At 42.0% G+C, this 23,205-nt stretch overlaps 1 protein-coding gene across 1 annotated transcript in view; it reads left to right on the top strand.

Moving 5' to 3' along the window:
- The first annotated feature begins 736 nt into the window (after window positions 1–736).
- The window catches only part of PHLPP1 (PH domain and leucine rich repeat protein phosphatase 1), a 251,059-nt gene continuing 228,590 nt past the window's right edge, over window positions 737–23,205 (top strand). Inside the window, exon 1 of the mRNA XM_065398984.1 lies at window positions 737–2,234. Within this exon, the coding sequence (XP_065255056.1) occupies window positions 737–2,234 (1,498 nt within the window). The remainder of the gene's footprint in view (window positions 2,235–23,205) is intronic.

The following is a 23,205-nucleotide window of genomic DNA, read 5'->3' as shown; positions in this document are numbered from 1 at the left end:
GTGCCTGGGGCCGGGTGGCTGCCAGCTGCGGGGGGAACCCGCCCGGGCCTGCGGCGTGCAGAGCGCTGGGGGAAAGCAGGGGCTAACACGAGGCTGCAGGCAAAGCCCCCACGGTTTGTGCAGCCGCAGGTGAGGCATTTCTGACAGGGCCCCCACCCTGGGGCAGTCACAGGAGCAGGTGCAGGCAGGCGGGCGCGCGGTGGGGACAAGAGGACAGGAAGCTCGCTCGCGTTGGAGAGAAAAGGGGGAAAGCGGGGGCTGCTGGGACTTGTAGTTCGTGTGTGGGTGGGTGTCCTAGGGGAGCCGGCCGCGGACTCCATTTCCCAGCGTGCCTCGCTCGCCCCCTGCCGTCACCTTGAATTTATCATCGGCGCCCCGCCCCACCGCGCCAGGGATGGCGTCAACCTGGGACGAGTATTCATGAGCCCGCCCCCTTCGCTCCTCCCTGAATGCTATTGTAAATAGAAGGTTGGGGTTGCTTAATATTCATGAGGCTCCGGGGAGGGGAGGCGGGAAGGCGGCTCCTCTCTCTGTCCCTAATGGCGCTCGCGACAGCTGTGGAGCGCGGCTGAGCCGAACGCGCGGAGACACCGACCGACGGAATGTTCCCAATTGCTACATAATCCGCCTCTGGAGCGCGGCGCCTCTCTCTGTTCTGTTTCCCCGCCCCCCTCCTCCTCCGGGCTCTGAGCGGCGCTGCCCCGGGGAGGAGGCGGCATCCCCAGCCCCCCGGGCAATGGAGCCCGCGCAGCAGCGAGCGAGAGAAGCCCCGCCGGCGGCGGCGCGGAGCAGCAGCAGCGTGGAGCAGCAGGGCAGCTCCCCGGGCGAGAGGAGCCGGGGTACGCCGGGCACGGAGAGCAGCGTGGAGCAGCCGGGCGGCGCCGAGGCCGGGCACCGAGAAGGCAAAGCAGCCGGGGGGCCGCGGAGGAGGCGAGGGGCCGCTGGAGGCTTCGCTCCCCACGCTGCGCTGGTGGCCAACGGGACTCAGGCTGCTCCCGGCCGGGGCAGCAGCGCCAACTCCCTGCTGCTGAGGAGGGGGAGGCTGAAGAGGAATCTTTCTGCAGCCGCCGCCGCCGCCTCCTCCTCCTCTTCCCCGGCTGCCCCTGCCTCGCTTGGCACCCGCAGCCTGGACAGGAAAGCGCTGCTGCTGAAGCCGCCCCGGCAGCTGCAGCCACTGCAGCCCCCAGAGCGGGACTGGGTGCGGCGGGACCTGCAGCGGGGCTGCGTCCATGTCTACGAGCGCCACATGTCCTACCTTCGACCGGTGCTCTGCACGCTGGAGACCACGGCGGCCGAGGTGGCGGCCCGGCTGCTGCAACTGGGCCACAGGGGTGGCGCCGGTGTGGTCCGGGTGCTGGGTAAGGCGAGCTCGCAGCCCCAGCAGGAGGCGGCAGCATTCTCGGGGGAGACACTCTCCGGCGCCGCGGCTGTAGCAGACCTGGGCAGCCTGACACCGCTCGACCCCCCGCCGGCAAGGCAGCAGCGGCCGGAGCACGATGAGAGGCCGAGAAGCCGCCGGGGGACCCGGCACGAGTTGGCCCGGCAACCGCCGGGGGACAACGGGGAGGCGGCCCGACCCGGCCGCCTGGCACTGAGTGGCAGCGCCGGGGAGAGTAGCTGGGCAGATCCCCGGCCGAGTCCCTCGTCCTCCGACTTCAGTCCCAGGGCGCCGCCGCCCGCCGAGCTCTACCTGGCTGGGCCGCCGCTATCCTGCCCCTCCCTCCTGGGCGAGCTGGGGCTGGCGGGCTCCGACACCGAGAGCTTCAGCCTCAGCCCCAGCGCTGAGAGCGTCTCCGATCGCCTGGACCCCTACAGCAGCGGCGGCGGCTCGTCGTCCTCCGAGGAGCTGGAGGTGGATTCTGCTGCGCCAGCGGCGGAAGGGGCAGGTGTGGGGCCGGGCAGGAGCCATCACCGGCCGGGCGAGTTCCCCTCGGTGCACCCCCTTCCGCGAACAGGGCGTGCGGGAGAAGAGCCCCCCGGGGTAGGGATGGCTGCGGCAGCCCCTGCCGGCTCCAAGGTGTCTCACTTGGGAGGAGAGGCGAGCGCCTTGTCTCCCCTGCCCCCGGCCTTGTACGTGCAGTTCCACGGGGAGATCAGCCGCCGGCTGGAGGCACACGAGAAACCTCTGCAGATCCAGAACGACTACCTCTCCCAGCTGGGCTTCCGGGACCCGTGGAGGGTGCAGGAGGAGGGTATGGACTCCGAGACCGGCTGCCTCATCCGCTTCTATGCAGGTGAGCAAAGGGGTGTGCCTGTAACAGGGCTGGCTGGGTGCGGGGTCAGCTCTGCCTACCAGAAAGACAAACACTAACCTGTGGGGTAACTAGACATCCCCAGTTGAGTATCAGGGGACTTACTTTAAAAACTGCACCTGTGGACTGTTTGTTATAGTTGCACCAGAGACATGCTGGGTTAACCTGTATTTATTACAGTGTACTTGTAATTATATAGGGCCCCCAAAGTGCCAGGTGCTTTACAAAAATATGATGTGTCTTTGCCGTGAAAAGCTTACAATGATTATCTTCCCTCCCATTTATTTGCTGTACCAAATTCCACACCCCAGGAACCCCACCGAAAAACCTGGTTAATGTTCCGTTATCATTTATGTGGCTAGACAGTCATGAAAACCAATCAGTCAACTTTAGCAAAAGTCCCTGTTATCCAAAACTCACATTATCCGAGCTTATTCAGTGTTTCTGATGCTGTTTGGGTCACGAAGGTTGTACTGTAATGTTGAGTTTTTTCCTCCTCCTACGTGAAATTTAGCATCTACATTTAAGGTTAAATCAGAAGTTCTAATATATTGTTACGTCTGTCTTCCACAACTCTTTGTTGGGCTGAAAAGGCCAGAAAAGGATCTCTTAAATATTAATTTGCATCATACAAATAGCTTAGCAGTATATTATACATGGCTTTCAACTGTTTCTTCTTAAAACATGAAGCTGAGGGCAGGGCTGCATAGAGATGTGTAGTAAAGATGGATCTTCAAAATTCAACCACTTTAGGCTTGTAATTGTACAGGTAGCACCAGTAGTTCCTGTGAGTTCATAGAAGCGCATATTGCTGAAAACTAAATTCTGTATTTACATTTTAAAAAATATTTGTTAAAAGCAACTGCAGATGTTTGAGCAGTTTATACGGAACAGTCCTGTCTGTATTGAAAGAATAAGACAATAACCACGGAAGTGTATATAGGCAAAGTAACCTTTAAGAATATATCAAAATTTTGGTCACAAAAACTAAATTTTTAGTGAAACTTTGCTGCGTGGCTTACCAAGCAGAACTTGGGAAGTCATTGTTTTAATTTTTGCACTGTATTTGTGATATCTGCTTTAAAACATGCGATGCCAATTGTGTTACTGACTTAATGTAAAATGCCAACCATATAGTTGCATAAATAGTTTGCATTTAATTTCCTTGTCCATCACTTTAAAAATTAGGGGAGAGAAAAGAACTATTGAACATTCAAATACCTGCCATTTATTTGAATATGTGGTCACCTGTAATACGTGAGTTTATTTCAATGTGCATATCTTGTATCTTACAAGTTGGTACTACACCTCTACCCCAATATAACGCTGTCCTCGGGAGCCAAAAAATCTTACTGCATTATAGGTGAAACTGCAGGAACTTGTATCGAACTTGCTTTGATCTGCTGGAGTGTGCAGCCCTCCTCCTCCTCCCCCCCCAGCACTGCTTTACCACGTTATATCCGAATTCGTGTTATATCGGGGTAGAGGTGTATTAGCCATTTAATAGAAAATGACAACACAGCATGTTTCCACTATTGGACCTGACTGAACCATGAAACTTGCTTTCTATTGTGTACTACTTAAAGCTGCAGTATTGAGGCAGCAGTTCTTGTTTACTCCAATAAATGCAAAATGAACAGTTTGGAAAAAAGGTCTACTAACAGTAATACACTAGATCAACTCCCCTCCCTTTTCAGGTGGTCTGATGCTTATGAACATAAGAATGGCCCTACTAGGTCAGACCAAAGGTCCATGTAGCCCAGTATCCTGTCTTCCGACAGTGGCCAGTGCCAGGTGCCCCAGAGGGAATGAACAGAACAGGTAATCATCAAGTGATCCATCCCCTCTCGCTCATTTCCCAGCTTCTGGCAAACAGAGGTTAGGGACACCATATCTGCCCATCCTGGCTAATAGCCATTGATGGACCTATCCTCCATGAATTTATTTAGTTCTTTTTTGAACCCTGTTATGGTCTTGGCCTTCACAACATCCTCTGGCAAGGAGTTCCACAGGTTGACTGTGCGTTGTGTGAAGAAATACTTCCTTTTATTTCTTTTAAACCTGCTGCCTATTAATTTCATTTGGTGCCCCCTAGTTCTTCTGTTATGAGAAGTAGTAAACAACACTTCCTTATCTGCTTTCTCTACATCAATCATGATTTTATAGACCTCAATCATCTCTCCCCTTAGCTGTCTCTTTTCCAAGGTGAAAAGTCCCAGTTAATCTCTCCTCCTATAGAAGCTGTTCCATACCCCTAATAATTTTTGTTGCCCTTTTCTGAACCTTTTCCAATTCCAATATATCTTTTTTGAGATGGGGCGACCACATTTGCACACAGTATTCAATATGTGGGTGTACCATGGATTTATATAGTGACAACATGATATTTTCTGTCCTATTAGCTATCCCTTTCTTAATTATTCCCAGCATTCTATTTGCTTTTTTTGACTGCCACTGCACATTGCGTGGATGTTTTCAGAGAACTATTCACAATGACTCCAAGATCTTTCTTGAGTGGTAACAGAACATTTAGACCCAATCATTTTATACATATAGTTGGGATTATGCTTTCCAATGTGCATTACTTTGCATTTATCAACATTAAATTTAATCTTCCATTTTGTTGCACAGTCACCCAGTTTTGAGAGATCCTTTTGTAGCTCTTCGCAGTCTGCCTGGGTCTTAACTATCTTAATTTTGTATCATCTGCAAATTTTGCCACCTCACTATTTACCCCTTTTTCCAGATCATTTATGAATATGTTGAATGGGACTGGTCCCAGAACAGACCCCTGGGGTTCACCACTATTTCCCTCTCTCCATTCTGATGCTTCCCTTAGGTTTCTAGCATGTACCATACCAGTATTTTCACTGCAAGAGTATTGCTCAGTTATTGCAGGAGTTAGTTGGGAGGGGATAGATACCTTGGGATCAGAAAGAAATTTAAAACTGTTTCAGGTGGTTGTACACTTAATGTCTTAACTATGCAATAAGGTGTAATTAAGCAGGTCTCTTAAGGAATGTCTCTTTTTTTCTAAACTCATTATTTCCACTCCCACAGTTAAGTGGGAATATACAAATTTGGTCCCAAATGTGGTAGCAACTGTGTTTGCGCTTCTGTATGCTTCCCAAATTGCACATTATTTAAATAAAATAAAAGTAAAAACCATGAGCCTTTTACAGGCTTGCTCACACCCACATTTTAACGTTAATGCATGACTATTTTAATTTTAAGAAGCTCCATAGAATGCCAAAGTTCTGAATCTCTAAATAATTATTTAGGCATGGGATAATCTTTTGCTTTTATCCACTTGATAGAAAACTTAACAGCTTGTAAAAACTGAATTTCCTGGCTTTAAAACACAATTTAGTAGGATAAGTACATACTGTGGAGTATGTAGTGGATTAAAACAAACTTAAATTTGAGTTACACAATCTCAAATATTGATTAGCATACCATTTTTGAGCACTTTCAAACAAAAACCTTTCACTCAGTTTTAGATTCATATTTCTCAGGATGACTTGTTTTAATAACCAAATTATGAAACCCCTATAATGAGGTGTCTCTAATAGAATGGCTACATTAATTGGTAGCCTATGCCATCCAAAACTAGTGATTAAAAATAATGGACAACATTTAATCATACCAATTTCATGTAGCAGTCTTAGAAGTCAATTAAGTAGCCATCTCCCTTTCATACCCTATGTCTCAGGCAAACAGGTGTAACAGTAAGCAGTAGTGGTGAACAGACAATAAATGCACAGAGAAACAAGATGGATGAGGTAATATTTTTTGTTGGACCAACTTCTGTTGGTGAGAGAGACAAGCTTACACAGAGCTCTTCAGATCCACTAAGAGAGATTTCCTCACTCACCTTGCGTCTCTAATATCCTGGGACCAACACAGCTACAACAATACATACAGTAAATACACAGGACAGAATTAACAAAAAATGGCATAGGAAAGTGTTGAAGTATTCCCTATGCTAGTCTGGTCCCCTATATTCTAGTGGAGGGCTTCACCTAAGAGGCATGGAAGGAGCAGATGCCCCTCACATCGGATATTTCTGGCTGTGATAAGCAGTGTGGTTACAAATAGTGACTCATAAAGACCCTGGTGGAGAGTTCTGAGGGCTGCTCTAAAACAGTGCACCCCTTGCTCCCCCTGGCCATCAATCTCTTGGGTGGTGCACCAATGGATGGAGGTGTTGGTTGCTATCTATCTTTACAATTTCCTGCAGATACAGTAGGAATTGGTGTATTCTTTCCCTGGTCACTTTTATCTTTGCTTCCCTGATATACTAAAATTGTGTGTTACCAGAAACATGCCTATGCAAGGTGAACATGAGTAATAAACTGCATGGTTACTAAACTGAAATTTACAAGGGTAATGTCCAGTAAGGTATTGATATTAGCATCCAGATCTTAGGGTGATCCCTCTAACTTTAGAACATGACAAAACCTATTATCTTAAAAAGAAATCTCTCCTCCACCCCCCCCCCCAGGAAAACGAAACTCTGGGAAAAAATTGAAGAAAAATGTAATAAGTTTTCTCCCTTTAATAAAAATGTTTAGCACTTTAAGTGGAGGAAGATATTGCAACACTTAAATGTACTTAAAATATAGGATGCTAGTAGAGTGCTACGTTTCTCTGTGTGGAATTGCAGCTTTTAAAAAAAGCCAAGCAAACAAAATGCAGAAACTTGTCGCTTGACATTTTTATGGCAAAGTTCTATATTCTACATGTAATTAGTAGGAGGCATGTTTACCTTAGCTCACTTCAAGATGTGGCTTGCACATTTCCAGTATTTCTCCATTGGTCCTGCTCGTCTTATTTTTAAGATCATGGAGGTGTTTAACTCTCGTCTTAAGATCTGTAACATTTAAAGTTACAGAGTAACTCTGTTGAAGTGAAACACATCTTATGGGCCTGATCCTATTCCCATTGATTTCACTGTGAGCAGAATCAGGCCTTAAGTGACTAGTCATGCACAGTAACATCGTGCTCGGTGGGAATCTATTTTTAACAGACTTTCCTCAAAGTCCAAAATATTAAATCTTAATTTAAAAGGATGTGGTTAAATAGCTTTCTGCTGAGGTATTATTTTACTGGATTATGGAACTCAGTAATAATCCATAGTGCAATTATACTCGTGATATTGTAGCTGTGAGACCGATTAGATCAGAGTTACTAAATTATTCCTTAAACCGTAAGAGTGGCTTTGATCCAACATGCTTTTTGAACACCAAGTATACTCTCCCTTACTGCTCTGTTTACCCCAAAAAAAAAAAAAAAAAAAATCTTGTGAAACATTCTCCCAGTGGACTTGACTTCTTAAATTTTCAATGCAGGCAAAAATGTGCTGCTAGTACAAATAATTTTAAAATGAACAGATCATTGTAGGACTAATCACTTTGAGTTTTCAGGTCAAAAGAAAGCTTAAAAGGGTTTCCTTAACTTATTCATGCTGCATTCTTAATCTGCACACTGTAAACAATGTGTTCTCTGAAATGATTTCTGAAAACTTGTCTTTTGCGACTGGCATTTTGGGGCTTCTTTTTGGCACTTGCTGAAATGTGGCATTACTTTTGACCCTGAAACTCAGTGTGAGTCATGAGGCTTCCATACTGCTGGTGTCATCAAATACCGCTTTTCAGGAAAATTGCCTGTAGGCAGAATATTGAGAAATGCCAGTTGTAATAAAGAACTTTCATTTCAAACATGGTTGTCAGATCTTATTTGAGAAATGCTTCTTGCCCATATGACCTTTCAGAAAGCAGTGTTGAGAAAAATATGTTCAGCTTTATATCAAACTTTATTTTGATGTAAAATATGTCAGTCTTCCATTCTTGTCTCAATTTTGGGACAATTAAGACATCAGTCAACTGGAATGATCTAACTGGATTAAAAATAGTCAGTTTTTGAAGCTGGAAATGTTAATGTTACTATGTGGGCAGGAACAGGTTTTAGACACTTAATGTTATGTGACACATGGGCTTTCTAGAGTGTGGCACATGTGGAATTGGCTAGACTTCTGTATATTTTAGGCATAGTGTGGAAGTCATGATTCTGAAGTTGTGCCACTTTGTGGTAAAGAGAGAATGAATAACTTAATACAACTGTAGCAAAATATTGGCACCTTTTTTTCTTCAAGGACTACTAGTGGTCTTCAATTGAGTTCACCAAACACTATGCATAAGCATAAAACTAGAAATGTACTATTAAGGTCTCTCTCTTTCGTTGGTTTTGTATCACTGTTTTTGTTTTCAACTCCATTATTTTATTTAATGTAACACACTCCACTTTTCCCAAAGACGTCATTGAGAAGGTGAGCTCTTTGGTGTGTTAACTTAAATATAACTGTACGACCAAGCACTTTAAAGAAAACAGTTTTTAGCTTGAAGCTTCCTACTTTATTTTCTTTTATTTTTCCTTCCTGTTTCTAGTTTGATGTAAATTGTATGTACCCTGATCACTTACATAAGAATGGTCATAGTGCATCAGACCAATGATCCATTTAGCTCAGCATCCAGATCTCTGACAGTGGCCTGTTCCAGATGCATCTGACAGTTGGAGGTTTAGGGACATCTAGAGCATGGGGTTATGTCCCTGACTAACTTGGCTAATAGCCATCGATGGACCTTTGCTTCATGAACTTATCTGATTCTTTTATGAGCCCAGTTATGCTTTTGGTCTTCACAGCATGCCCTTGCAACGAGTATTCAGGGTGTGGGCGTACCATGGATTTATATAGAGGCATTATGATATATTTTCTGTCTTATTATCTATTCCTTTCTTAATGGTTCCTAACACTTAGGTTTTTTTTTGGGGGGGGGGAAACTGCCACAGCATATTGTGTGATATTTTTCCAGAGAACTTTCCACGATGACTCCAAGATCTTCCTTGGGAGGTAAAAGCTAATTTAGACCCTGTCATTATTGTATGTATAATTGGGATTGTTTTTGGATGTGCATTACTTTGCACTTATCAGCATTGAATTTCATCTGCCATTTTCTTGCTCAAGTCACCCAGTTTTGTGAGAACCCTTTGTAACTCTTCGCAGCCAGCTTTGGCTCACTTGCAAATTTTGCCACCTCACTGTTTATCCCTTTTCCAGGTCATTTATGAATATGTTGAACAGAACAGGTTCCAGTAGAGATCTGGGGAGGGAGGGCTGGGATCCTGCTATTTACCTCTGCCCACTGTGAACACTGGACACTTATTCCTACTTTTCTCCCCCCCCCCCCCCCAATCTTTTAACTAGTTACTGATCCATGAAGACCTTTCCGCTTATCCCATGACTACTTACTTTGCTCAAGAGCCTTCTATGCTGGACCTTGTCAAGGGTTTTTTGAAAGTCCAAATACACTGTTGACTGGATCACCCTTGTCCACATGGTTGTTGATTCTCTGAGAATTCTAATAGATTGGCAAGGCATGATTTCCATTTACAAAAGCCACGTTGCCTCTTCTCAAACATATTATATTGATCTGTGTCTGATAATTTTGTTTTTTACGCAGTTTCAACTAGTTTGCCTGATATTGACATTAGGCTTACTGGTCTATAATTGCCAGGATCCTCTCTGAAGCTTTTTTTTTAATTGGAGGGTGGCTAATGTAATACCTATCACCTTGTACAAAAGCTGATTTAAGCGATAAGTTTCATACTGCAGTCAGTAGTTCGCAATTTCATTTTTGAATTCCTTCAGAATTCTTGGGTCAATACCATCCGGTCCTGGTGACTTCTTATTGTTTGTTTAATTTGAGTTTCTTCCAAAACCACCTCTATTGACACCTCAATCTGGGACAGTTGCTCAGATCTGTCACCTAAAAAGAATGACTCTGGTGTGGGGATTTCCTCTACATCCTCTGCAGTGAAGACTGATTCAGAGACTTCGTTTAGCTTCTCTGCAACAGCCGTATCTTCCTTGAGCGCTGCTTTAGCACCTTGATCATCGATTACCCCACTGATTGTTTGACAGGCTTCCTGCTTCTGATGTACTTACTTTTATTTTTTTTTCTCCCTTAGTTTTTATGTCCTTAGCTAGTTGCTCTCCAAATTTGTTCCTGGTTTGCCTTCTTAAATTGTGGCAAGTCAAAGAAAAAGATATGCCCCTTTCTGTTTCCATCACTAGGATTTGACTTCCCATTTTTAAATGATGCCTTTTTGTGTGTGACTGCCTTTTTTACACTTTTTAACCGTGGTGGCATTTTTTTTTTGGTGTTTTTTCTTCATTTATGTATTTCGGATATACATTTAGTTTGAGCCTCCATTATGGTGTTTTAAAATAGTCTCTGTGCAGTTTGCAGGCATTTCACCCTTATGAGTAAGGGACACATTTCTGTATCATGCAGTAAGAGGGGAAACCATTGGTAAATCCTCACACCTCAGTGAGACCAGACCCCATTAATCTTGTTTGGATCTGAAACATTTAACCTTGGTATGCTAAAGTGACCAAATGTCTACCTCTGAAGTTACATTTGTTTCCTTGTCAGCAAGTTAAAAATGATTGAATCACTGTTAGTTTGCAGCACTTCAGTTGATGTGAAGACTCAGTTGGTGTTATGAAGCCGGGGGGCTACAGTATGGGCAGGCCTTTCAAATAGTGGAGGAGGAGCCACACTGATAACATTGGAATGCTGTTGTAGCTTGAGTTGATATGCAACAGCTGCAAGTACCTAGTGTTTACAGTTCTCTCACAAATCCTGGTGCACACTTAGCTAGCTTCCATTATTTATAAGTACATATGAAGAAGTTCAAATTTAAATATCTCAATATTAAGTAAATTGTAAATACTGCTATATTCTGTAAATATTTAGTACTTAAATTAGAATGTTTAAGTGCTGAATTTCACTACTGATGCAGTATAGAACATGGTATTCTTTTTCTCTATATTTCTTCAAGTTTTCTTACATTGTAAATATCTGATATTCTGACTCGCCCTTCTCCAAATCCCCAAAAGCTCTCACTTTTGGAGTTCTGTGCATAAATCCCCTCTTGATGATGGTATCATTGGTATACCTAAAAACCCTGGACATGGCCTCATAAAGGCAATAGCAATGGGGCAAAAGGAAACTAAAGCCCTTATACAAAACAATATTAGCAACTGGCTTTTACTGACTGAGAAGTATTTACTGCTTTATTGGTCTAATGAGACAATGTAAAGGAAGCTTTTTTTAAAGACCTAATTATATAATACAGCTGTAGTGAATGTTTCTATGGAGTTGTCTTAAAATGATTTATTTCTAGAAAATGTACACAAAGTGCACTTTTTCACTGTTTTCTACTTTATCTTAACAAATTCTTGTAGGTGTTGGAAACTCAAAAGAAAACTTCCCGTTTTGTATTAAATTGTTTAATTTTGAAGTATAGTTTAACCTCTGATTACCTTCAAATCAAGTCCTCATTTTTGCACTTCCCTTTGATTTTAAGACACACAATTTGAAGAAATTGATTGACAAGATATTATTTTAGTGTTTAATTTAAAAAAACTTCTGGGCCAAAAATGCACATTGTGCACCTGTATCTAAACAACTCTTGCAGAACTTCTCTGGTGTTGAATTGGGAGCTGGATGCTCTGTGCCATTGGAGTTCATGGCAAAAGCTTCTTTGGTTAAAATGGGAACAGATTTTGGCACTTGGGGCCTGTTCCATTCCTGTTGGAATTGAATCAGCCCTTCAATGAGCAGACTGATGGAACCTTCCTCCATGCTAACACCTTTTTAAAGGTGGATTTTTGGATGGCTTACCTGGCAGCCATTTAAAAAAAAAAGCCAGGAAGCTGAAACTGTGCTGCTAATTGTATGAGAGAAATGTGACCCGCTTCCACCACCCAATTGACTATTAATACTTCATTTAAAAAAAAAAACCCTACATAATGAATGTATTTGAACTCTTTACAAAGTTTTTGGCCTTCAGAAACTTTGGGGCAATCAGTTTATTCTAATGGTTGCTGCAGTATTAACATCTCATGGAAGGTAGTCTGTCACTTGCTTGTTCGGTTTGAAATTCTTTAGAGCTTTCTGCTCTTGGGCTTCAAATACATTGTGTTATATGGGACTTGTCCTCCAAAAATAAATCCACATAAAAATCTAATGGTGTGGTTCATTTTTTTCAGCCGGTGTGGCTAGGATTAAACCCACATGGACTACTGTAGTTAACCATTCAAGTTTAAGGTGTTATGCTATCTAAACCACAGTTTCAGTTTTTATTTGGTGGCATAATGTTAAAGTTAAATATATTCTTTTACCACAAAGCATGTTATAAATATAAATTACATTACATATGCATACAAGGAACAGCGTCAATTGCTGCTGGAATGTGACAGCTGCCTTAACTGCACAAAGCAACATTTGTGGGCTGGAAATGAATAACAATATTTGTCCAGTTGATATTCTAGTGGGAATTTAGGTAGGTAGAATAACTCCCAAACGTCACTTGTTGTAGTGCCCATGCGAACACCCCTATTTTGAAAAATAACAATAACTGTGATCCCATGTTGAGTCTTAGATGTAAGATAGTACCTGTAAAGGCACCCTGTGCCCCTTCCTCAACAATGCCATGCATGGTCATTGACTCAAAACCACTGAATTGTCAGTGCCACTTTTGCCACAACCTGGATTTTATTTGAAGATCTCCCGTTCAAGTGCTAACTAGACCTTACCCTGTTCAGCTTAGATGTTGTCTTCACAACTGTAAGTGGCATGGCTGCAGCTGATATAAATTCTGTAAGAATGTGACTGAAGCAAACTGTCTTACTCTCCCTCCGTTTTTCAAAATATTGCTATTTAATATTCAATAATTTGCATTTAAAAAGAAACAAATCTGTCTCTAAAATCAACATCTGTTTTAGCCTTTAAATAAAAATTGCCTGGGGTGGGGAATTGTTGAATTTGACACTGCAGCACGCCTGTAGGTTTTCTATTGGTAGGAAACTAGAATTTCTCCCAACTGGCTTTTGTCGCCATGGGTTGATTGCTGAAACTATTCATTCCCAAATGAGGCCAACCATTTCTTAGTGTGACAGTTGACAATTTTTTATGAAGTCAGTAAAACTTTCAAACGAATATTCAGAAGTAGAATTCTTTTTAATTATATCTAGGCTTGGTTTTTAGGGTAAAAACTGAAAATAGTATGGTATATACGTGTACGCTTGTCTTTTTAGACAGACAAAATGTGTGAATTTATGCATGAAATATACCTCTGGCTTAAGTGTGTAACTCCATTGAGGAGTTGTCAAAGGTAAATTTGGTCCTGTAACTTGTATTCCCTTGATGAGACACTGAATGACTAATAGCCCGAAGTCAGTGGGTGTATTTCAATTGACTTCCATGGCCTTTGGATCAGATCTATGGTCAGGGTTGACCGTTTTCTGGGGAAAAACGAGTTTAGGACATGGTGATGGGAAATACTAGCTTAAACCCAGTTTACACTGGGAAACTGGGAAAAAAATAATTGCATTCGTGTCCAGCAAATTCAGCAAGCACATAATGAATCTTTTCAAACTTTGGGTACATCCATTCAGAACTGAGAAACAGGCTCCGTCTATCCCAGTGGTCCCCAAACTTCTTAACTTTATTCCTCGCACCCTCCTGCCCCTGAGCTGGAGCTGGCAGCGGGGCTGCAGCTCTGGGAGGAGGAACACTGACAGGGGTAAGGGCGACGAGGCTGGGGAGTGGAGCTAGGTGGTGCTCCCTCCTCACCCTCCCCTTATGGGGGTGTGCCCCACAGTTCAGGGAGCTCTGGTTTATCCACTACATCAAAGTTGGTCTTCTGCTACAGAATATTGCATGATCAAGTGGACCTGGACTCTGCATGCTTCTGACTGCTCAGTGCTTCAAGCCTACAACTCCTGAATTGTTGTTTTCATATAATTGAATGTTTTGGCTTTTGTAATACTGAGAACCTAAATGAGTTATGACATGTATAACTTCCTTGAGAAAATATCAAACCAAAATGTATCCAGACATTCCAAGGCTCAGCATTATTACAGATTAGTATTATGCCCGCTGCAGTTCTACTTTTTATTTGTGTAACCCTAAATCTATGAATCTACTGCCTTATGTAACTGCAGTTTGGATACGTAACTAAAACTAAGTGTAATAGGCTGTGCATTAACAACACAGTTTTTAAACTAGAAGATGCCTTAAACTGGGGCTAATTTAGTCTTTCTTGGGGCAATAAAAACCATGATTTTACTTGGCAAAAAACACCTCTGGTGTATACCATGCTATCCCTGCCCATAGTTCTCAACCAAAAAAATTAAAATAATTAAAATAATCCCCACCCCAACAGCCACCTTCCCACTACAGATTCCCAAAATTCTCATTTACTTAGCTGCCCGTCCTAGAGTTGTAGGGTCAAAATATGTCTTTTAAAATGTATTTATTTTGGGAATGTCTTTTAGACACCAGCCACTAATAACAGATTTCTTTCCTGTAACACAAGTATTGTTTTAAAAACTTCCTTGAGCATAAAAAACCTTTTTCCACAGAGTAAGAGTGGAATGGAATAGAGTTGTTGCAGGATAATAATTTGTATTTCATCAAAGATCTGAGAGATCCGTGCTGTAACAGCACAAAGTTTTTGAGTCAGATTATGCTTTGCCTCTAAACAAAGAGGCATCCTGCTTTCCCCAGTCCATTCATGCACAACTCACGTTATTGAGGAGTTAGATATTTTCTCCTCCCTCTGCATGTGCACCATGTGTCTGGTGGACCAGTAGAGTAGGGTCAGTCCCCAAACAAAGATATTAAGAGGTAAAGATGACCTCTTCTTGTAGTCACCTGTAGCTGTATTAGGCTCTCTGTGCATGAGGGTAGGGAATGGGGTCTTCGCCCCCAACCCCCATTCTGTTTCTAGGCTTACATTGCATAGAATTAATTTAGCTCCTTTAACCCACTCCTCTCTCTGCAAGCATTCAAACGGTTGTGCCAACTTTATTTTAAAATGATTGGATGGATCCCACAAGGTGCTGAGTAGATATCTGCAGCTCTTTTCAGGATCAGACCCTAAAGTGTTAGATGCTAATTTGCATAAAATATCAAACATAATTGATGCTTTTAAAAGTATTGATGCTTTTATATTATGTAATCTGAACGCAGACTGGTTTTATCTGTTTATATCCCATGTAGGAATCTGCTTCTGACCCAAAGGGAATGAGAGAGTAAGCAAGAACTAAAATAAATGGGGGCTCATTCTCTTTCTAATGGCTGGTCTAGTCAAAGGAGAATTGTTGAAAAAGCATTAGAAAATAGGCAGCACTAGAACAAAATTTGTAATTCTAATCTCTACAACTTCAGTTTAATCAAAACAATACCATCCCTGTTTCCTTATTTTAGTGAGGAAAAGCTACACGTTTGTACTTAAGTTGTTTAAACAGCTTCTTGATACTCAGTTCAGCACATCTTTTTTGCTTTAAGATAAATAAAGTAGAAAAATTGAAACCTCTTACGAATTATGACTTGATTTTTATGTGGACCACAGTCTAACTTGAAATTTAATGAGAACCTCATATAGTTTTAATATTTGAAGGTTAATTAGGTCAGTGAGGCAGTCTCCTAACTAGAAATTTATATAGCGATATTGCTTCTTTGACAAGTAAACACTTCTTTTGGTCTCTTTCCTACCCTGACCCCTACAGAAGCTCTCCTAAAGCAAATTATAATCTGATAGAAAAGAGGAAGCAATATGTTTACAGTATTATGGTTGTGATTCAAAACCCTGTAAATGTGAATTAAAAGTGGATTTTTAATTTTTGCACAACTTACCTGTTAGCAGCATGATTGGTCATTGTAGAGCTGGCTACTTATTGTTGTAGGATGCATAGTGACTATGTTGGTTCAAATAAAGAGTGATGTAGCCTTGTCCATGATACTCTCTGCTGTACATTACTCAGTGCAATAAGAGGTCCAGCAATGTGCAGTACAATCAAAATCCCTATTCATCGGTCATAGCCTTTTGTGATAAGTAAGGACTTGAATCTTGTGATATTTGTGAAACTGGATTATATCGAGTGCGGCTTCCATGTTTTTGTGTTCTGTACTGGCTGGGGGTTGATGTGATGCTGAAGCTGACTTTCTGGATCAGGCCCCTTCTCTTTACCTGCTGCTGAAGCCCGGGATGGCTCACATCTGTAATACTGTACATCAAAGAGGTGTAACCCCAGTATGTAATCCTCTATCATAATCTGAGCAGTTTCAGATTAAAGGTGAAGGTGGCTGCAATCTGGGCTCTTGGCAAGATGCCACTGTTCCTTTTAGTTGGTGGAACAACTTGGCTACCCCTGCCTTATAAGCATATATATATTTCAATTGTTTTGAGACAAGTGTTTTTGTTGTTGTTGTTTTTAATCTTCCACAGTGATAATGATGGATCAGTTGCAGGCTTCCTCATCTCACAACTTTGCTAAACTTGCTAATAAGATGTTTGTCCTCAATGAAGCCTTTGGGAGTTAAATATCAGAGCTTGGAGCACGGGTTTTTCCTCTCTTTTAAGCATGCTTACCGATATGCTTAGGCCTTTTGTTCTGCAAGGTGATATGCATAACAGTAGCCCTAAATTGTAATCTGACAGGGAGGATTTGTTCTAAAAGAATTAACATCAGATGCTGGAAGTCTTCAGTTGAAGGCCAGAATCCTGAAGAGTTGGCAGTGAAGAAAACTGTGAGGTTTGTCTACATAGACACGCTAGCTTGGCATATCTATGTCTGTAAACTGCGGCAGCTCAAACCATGATTTAAAGCACACGGATGAAAAGAACAAAGTTTAGAGTACTGACAAAGCATCACACTTGGTGTCTGAGAGAAGTGTATGAAAGCAGTTGCAAAATCAAACTTTTTGTGGTACACCTTTGTGTTACTTTACTAGTAGTTGCTCATTCAAATTTAAAGCCCTAAAACTCTCCAAAAATACTTGATCTTAAAAACATCTTGTAAAGTAGGTATGAAAGAAATAGATATGAGGCTGGTGTTGCCACAGCAGGGGAGTTAATGATGTCTGGATTGGCAGCAAAAATATTTCCATGTTTTTAATGTGTTTTAAGATTGAACTTAAATTTGAATGTCCTTGGTTCTTAATAATCATCTGATCTACAGTCTCAACCTTCACCAACTACAGTCTCAACCTTCACTGCAGTTTAACAAAGGTTTTTTTTTCTTGCTAACGTGTGTGAATAAATTCTGTTCATGAGGAGGATTTTCTTTGCTGTGAATCGATATCTAACATTGCAGGTTTGGACTATTATTTGGTGGCTAGAAAGCTGCCTTTTGGTTTGGTGTAGGTAGTGAGGTATAGAGGACAAGACAGTAAAGCATAGGCCTGGTCTACGCTACACAGGCCAACATAAGGCAGCTTACATCGACCTAATTATGTTAGTGTACGCACTACAGCCTTGCTCCCACTGATGTAAGTGCTCCACAGGGTGGATAAAAATCAGTTAAAAAAAAAAAAAAGGGATTTTATTTCTTTGATAAAAGGTTTTTTCCTCAAAAAGCATATCTAAAGAGTTTTAATTAAGATACATTATAGCTCAAAGATATCTCATCACGGAATAGGGATTATAAATTCTAATTCTGTAGTATGAGACGATATATTCATATAATGTTTAAGAAAACCTTTGTAAATGAGTTCCAGTAGTTAATGGATTAGGGACTCAGTATTATGGGGTTCTAGAGGCTTCTATATAGATTATTTAGGTTAATCTTTCTATCTACCCAATGGGCCTCAATGCTCAGTCTAGAAGAAGCATCAGAGATGCTTAGATTTGCAGTTCTCAAACTGTGGATTTGTGTCTCCAGAGGTAACATGCTTGTTAACAGCAAAAATGTTTTTAAATACATAATATATAGAGGTGAGAAATAACAGACCTCAACTCTATATTGTCCTTCTGCAAATTTGTGTACACAGTCAATCCCTTATCTCTCTCTAAAAGTGCAAAATTTCAAAGAGTTCAATGAATAGAAGATTGTTGGGGGAGGACTAGATCTGGACAAGGAGAAGAAGTCTGGAGATAAATGTGAGAAGTGAGGGACATATGCTTGTTTTGTCAAAATATTATATGTTTGCTGTTGAAGAAAAAAATCCAGAATACTTAACGTTGTTGTTGTTGTTGTTGTTGTTGTTGTTTTGTTTTTAGTTATTTAAAACAATTTAAATGTCTGTCTGGTGATATTCTCCTTCTAGAAAATCAAGAAAATCCTTCAAATATTAATGATTAACCTGTTGAATTGGAGATAGTTCACCTCCTAATGACTTCATAAATATCTGCTTCAGTTACCTTTGGTAAATGAAATAACCAAACAATCATTAATTTTCTGTTATAGCTGTAAAACTAATCTGAAAAGTTTTTCAAAATAAATCACTGTTTAAAAATGTATAGTGTACCTTCTAAAAATGAAACCTACATCTATCTCTGAGTTGTGAATAATATGTATTAAGGTTATAACAACCAACAAGAATGGACTTTTATGTAGAAAACCATGATTAAATCGAGTCTTCCTGACTAGTGATTTAAATCAAGTCCACTCTGGTGCTCCACTACACTGACATAACTCCACCTCCACGAGAAGCTTAGGGCTTATGTCAGTGTAGTTAGGGTGACACAGGCCTTGGCTACACTGCAGGGGAAATTCCAATTGCGTAGCTTAGATGGAGTTACGTGACTAGCATAACTCAAAACGATGTAGCTTAGATCTATTTAGCGTGGGGTCCACACTACACAATGTTGACGGGAGATGCTCTCCCATCGACTCCCCCTACTCTTTTCGATCAATGGAGTACAGGAGTTGATGGGAGAGCGATCTGTGATTGATTTAGCGGGTCTTTGCTAGACCTGCTAAATCGACCACCAGTGCATTGGTTGGCACTGGTAGATCCCCCCCGGTAGACAAGCCCACGGGTCTGGGTCTGTGTAGAAACTGCATTACTTACATCAGCTGTTGGCTGTCTTGTCAATTTCACAGCAGGAACTGTGGGCAGCTAGAGCCCAGCTGGCCCCCCCCCCCCACTTGGAGAGCTGGACGGCTCCTAGTGGGAAGCCCGCTCCTGGTGGGAAGTTGGGGTGAGAAGCCTGGATGACTTCTGGCTCCCCTCAGGGAAAGTTGTCTGTCTTGTCAATTTCATGGCTCCATGCTGAAGCTGTGAAATTAACAAGGCTGCCTGGCTCCTGGTGGGGGAAGAGGAGTGCTGAGAAGCTGGGGCGGCTGTACCCTGCTCCCTGGGGGTGACAAGCCCCAGGTGGCTTCCTCCTGGTGGGGAACAGGGAGGCAAGAAGCCCTGGGTAGCTTCCCCACCACTCCTGGCAAGGAACAGAGAGGCGAGAAGCCCTGAGACCAGAGACTCAGCTCCCCACGCTGCTCCTCTTAGGTTGGTGGAAGTGCTTCTGGTGAAGACGCACACCACTGACCCAAGGAGGGTAGTGTGGATATGGGCAGTAAGTCGACCTAATATAGGTTGACTTAAGTTTCTAGTGTAGACATACCCATAGTTTCTAACCTGGAGCTGTCTCTCTGATTCATGAGGGGTGGTGCTGCTGAGTTAAGTCATGTCAACATGACTTCAGTCTAGTCAGTCACTGCAACTGAAAGCTTGTTGTGTGGTTTTTTTTTTTTTTTTTTCCTCCCATGGATAACTGAATATTCAGAATTGTATGCTGTTCATGGCAAAAATTTAGTTCACTATGGGAGAATCGTGAATACATTCGCACTGAAAATCAGTAAAAGTTTCTATAGCTTGGAGAGAAATCATTTCCTTCAGGTACATGCAATGTCCATTGTATGGAGGTCTGACACACACCTCCTTTAGATAATCTGAAGTGCTAGTCTTGCAGTTTTTGGACATGTTCCTTCAGGGTTTTCAAACCCTGTACATGGACTTCAAAGTTTGCAACAGAGCACACTCCCCTGTTGGGTAAGGGTCGCAGCTGATCAGGGCTCTAGCTAAGGCATCCTATTGTCCCCTGTTCAGCAGCAGGGCTTTGGCAACTCCAGCTAGCAGTTTATATCTGAACCTCACTTTGAACCTACCTGACATGGTTGTGACATGACCTTAATTTAGATAAACAAACAAAGTGGGTGTGAGTGAATAACATACAAACTTTGGTGCAAGAAATGCAACTGTTACAGAGTCAGTTAGAAATTGATAGCTAACTTCCACATCTCTTATGGGTGGAGGTCATGATTTTTTTTTGTTTAAATCCTCCTCCTTAAAACGGATGTCCACTTATTCTTTGTAGTTGAAAATTAAAAGCTGTGATTTAAATGTAGGATTGAAATTAATGAATCCAGCAGTTCCAGATGAGCTGAACCTTCTGCTATAAGCAAAGCACTAAATGAGGTTTTGTCAGCTGAAAGTTTTTGCTGGTATAGGGTGCGGGCTACTGAATATTGAATGGGCAGCTTTGGATTGAATAGGAGGGACAAAATAATTTGATTTTTAATTTGACAGATGTATAAATAACTGGATGTTCGGGAAAACCTTGAAATATCTTGGCTTGTCACTTTCTCCTCAGGTTTTTGCTCTCCAGTGGCACTGGAGATATTGGGGGCACTCAGTGACAACTTGTGCTCAAGCTGGTGGACCAGAGTGTTGGTAGAGGTCGTCATTGCCTCCTTAAAGGAAAGCACATTGCCGTGTTCCTTTAAGTAAACTAGTGTATGGTCACAGCACAGGAAACCGTTGCTTGATGCTTGTGATCTGGCCATTTACTGCTTTCTCTGTTTTTTGGTTAAGGTGATGGAAAAGGTTGTGGTGAGGCAATTTTCACAGTAGCCTGGTTTTGTTTCAGATTTCATTGATCTTTGTCAATATGGCTACAAATCAGGTATGGAACGGAAGTCACTTTGTTTGCATTGGTGGATTACCTCTTCCTGGTGATAGACAAAGATCAATACCCTTGCTGATATTGGGTCTAAAGATACCATTTATCATGAGGTGACTGCAAATCTGGATCACAAGTCAGACTTAGCAGGGGTTAGAAAAGCCCATAGTGTTTGAAAAGGGGTAGAGAATTGTGAGATAATTAAATTGTTGCTAAGGAAGTTGGAGTTTTCATTTTTTAACTTGCATGGCTTGCTGGTTAGGGGCTAGTAGGAAGGAGCAGTTGAAGTTATAATACATTCTGATTATGCACACTTTGATCTATATTAAGGGTGCCTACAATTTGGGTGCCTGCAATATCCCCTTTTTACTGTGCACATATCCAAAGACAAATTAATAATGTATTTCAGGGGAGGGGATTGAAGATACATTTTGACTTTGCTATTGTATCCTGTCTGGGAATGTGGTGGGAGTTTCCCTGTGTACATAGAGGAGTGGAGTTAAATGGGACAATAAAGAAGCATGTACAGCTTGAAAGCTCACCCGTAAAGGCTCTCTCCTTGCAGGTAAAGAGTGACTAAGAGTGCAGTTAACTCTTCCCTAAAGCATTTACAGGAGTGTGATAATGACATCACCTCCCGAAAAAGGGAGAATGTCAGGAGAAGTCACTGGGTCTGCTTGTTCAGCACAGCCACTTGGAAAAGGCTTTCTTTCGTATGCTGCCTAATTATATTATAAAATAAAAGGCTGAATCCATTAAATAGCCAAGCCTTTGTGGAGCTCCTGAATTCCTTTAATTTAGCGGCTACACAGAAGCTGAATTCAGAGCATTCATAGGCCTGTACTATCTCCCTGACTAGTTGCCAGGTCTATTCATGTTGTTCTGAGTGCAGGAAGTTCTCACATTCATTCAGGAATGGGGGGAAATGGAGGGCTTTTTTTAAAGCAAGGGAAATGGTTATAAGGAAAATTCTTTAGTGATTCCATGGGACCAATTTACCAACTGTTAATCTGTGAGTAAATAATGGGAACAGTTTATACATTTGACAGCTTTTGAGAATGACCTAGGAATCACGAAAGTTCAGTCCACAGCCCCAAGACAGCTAAACACTTTGTTTGATTCCTTAGTATTTGTCTTGACTAAGGTAGGAAGGTTTTGTTCTTTTTAAAAAGAAAGAATGCGTTAGCTAACAGATTCTAAAATCTAGTGTAGACAAGGAAAGATGCACATCGACGTGCTAGCTGGCTAAAGTTCAGCTCAGTCAGCTAATATGTGCCAAAATACAACTTGCTGCATCTACACAGGACTTTTAGAAGGAGCTATCTAGCATCTGAACATTTTCTTATACTAGCCAGCACAAATCCCCTGGTAATACTTCTCATTTCCCCAAGAAGGGGTTAGAAGAGAATTAGTCCAGCATCTCCAGGGTGGGATGTATGCTGCAGTAGCCAGTTTGGGCTTTTTGAGGGCAGCTAGGGAATATCTGGGGGGAAGAGGAGCAGAAAAGAGAAACAAAACAGAGGAAAGAAATGAATAAAAGAATTAGACATTAAACACAAATGTCATAAACCTAAAAGCTTGTTTCACTTCTCTGGAATCTTCCCTCACTTCTAATCTATGGCGTATATAATTGTTACAACTAGAAACCATGATGGTAGGCACAATTTACATCTAGAATATATAATGGATGGGAAGATGGCTGTAGAATGTCTTTGGTAATGGGAGCATGGTAAATATGCAGCTCATGGAGTATTTAACTGGTTAAATATGGCAGATGGTTCCTGAAAGCGGCAGTAGCATGTAACAATACCCCCTTTACCGTCCCAAGCAGAGGAAGCAGGATGGTGTCTTCAATCCTGCAAATTTGATGTTCTGTGGATAAACCTTTCATGGTGATGGATTCTCTCCACTATCAGTCTCCATTGCATAATCGAGTGAGGGGAGGAGCTGCTGTGGGCTTATGAAGAAGGAACGATATTGTGTTGTAGGTTTCTGCTCTTTTCATTGGTACTGGTAATGGACAATATTGAATGTGTTCATTGTTATAAGCATGAAGTGTGAGCATGCGTTTAAAGTGATGAAAATTGTAGAGTGGATGGGACAAGTTGTGTTTTAACATGTTCTGGCCGGTCAAAGT

The sequence above is a fragment of the Emys orbicularis genome, chromosome 2 (genome assembly GCF_028017835.1).
Source record: "Emys orbicularis isolate rEmyOrb1 chromosome 2, rEmyOrb1.hap1, whole genome shotgun sequence".
NCBI lineage: Eukaryota > Metazoa > Chordata > Testudines > Emydidae > Emys > Emys orbicularis.
This window is presented reverse-complemented; position numbering and strand designations above follow the sequence as displayed.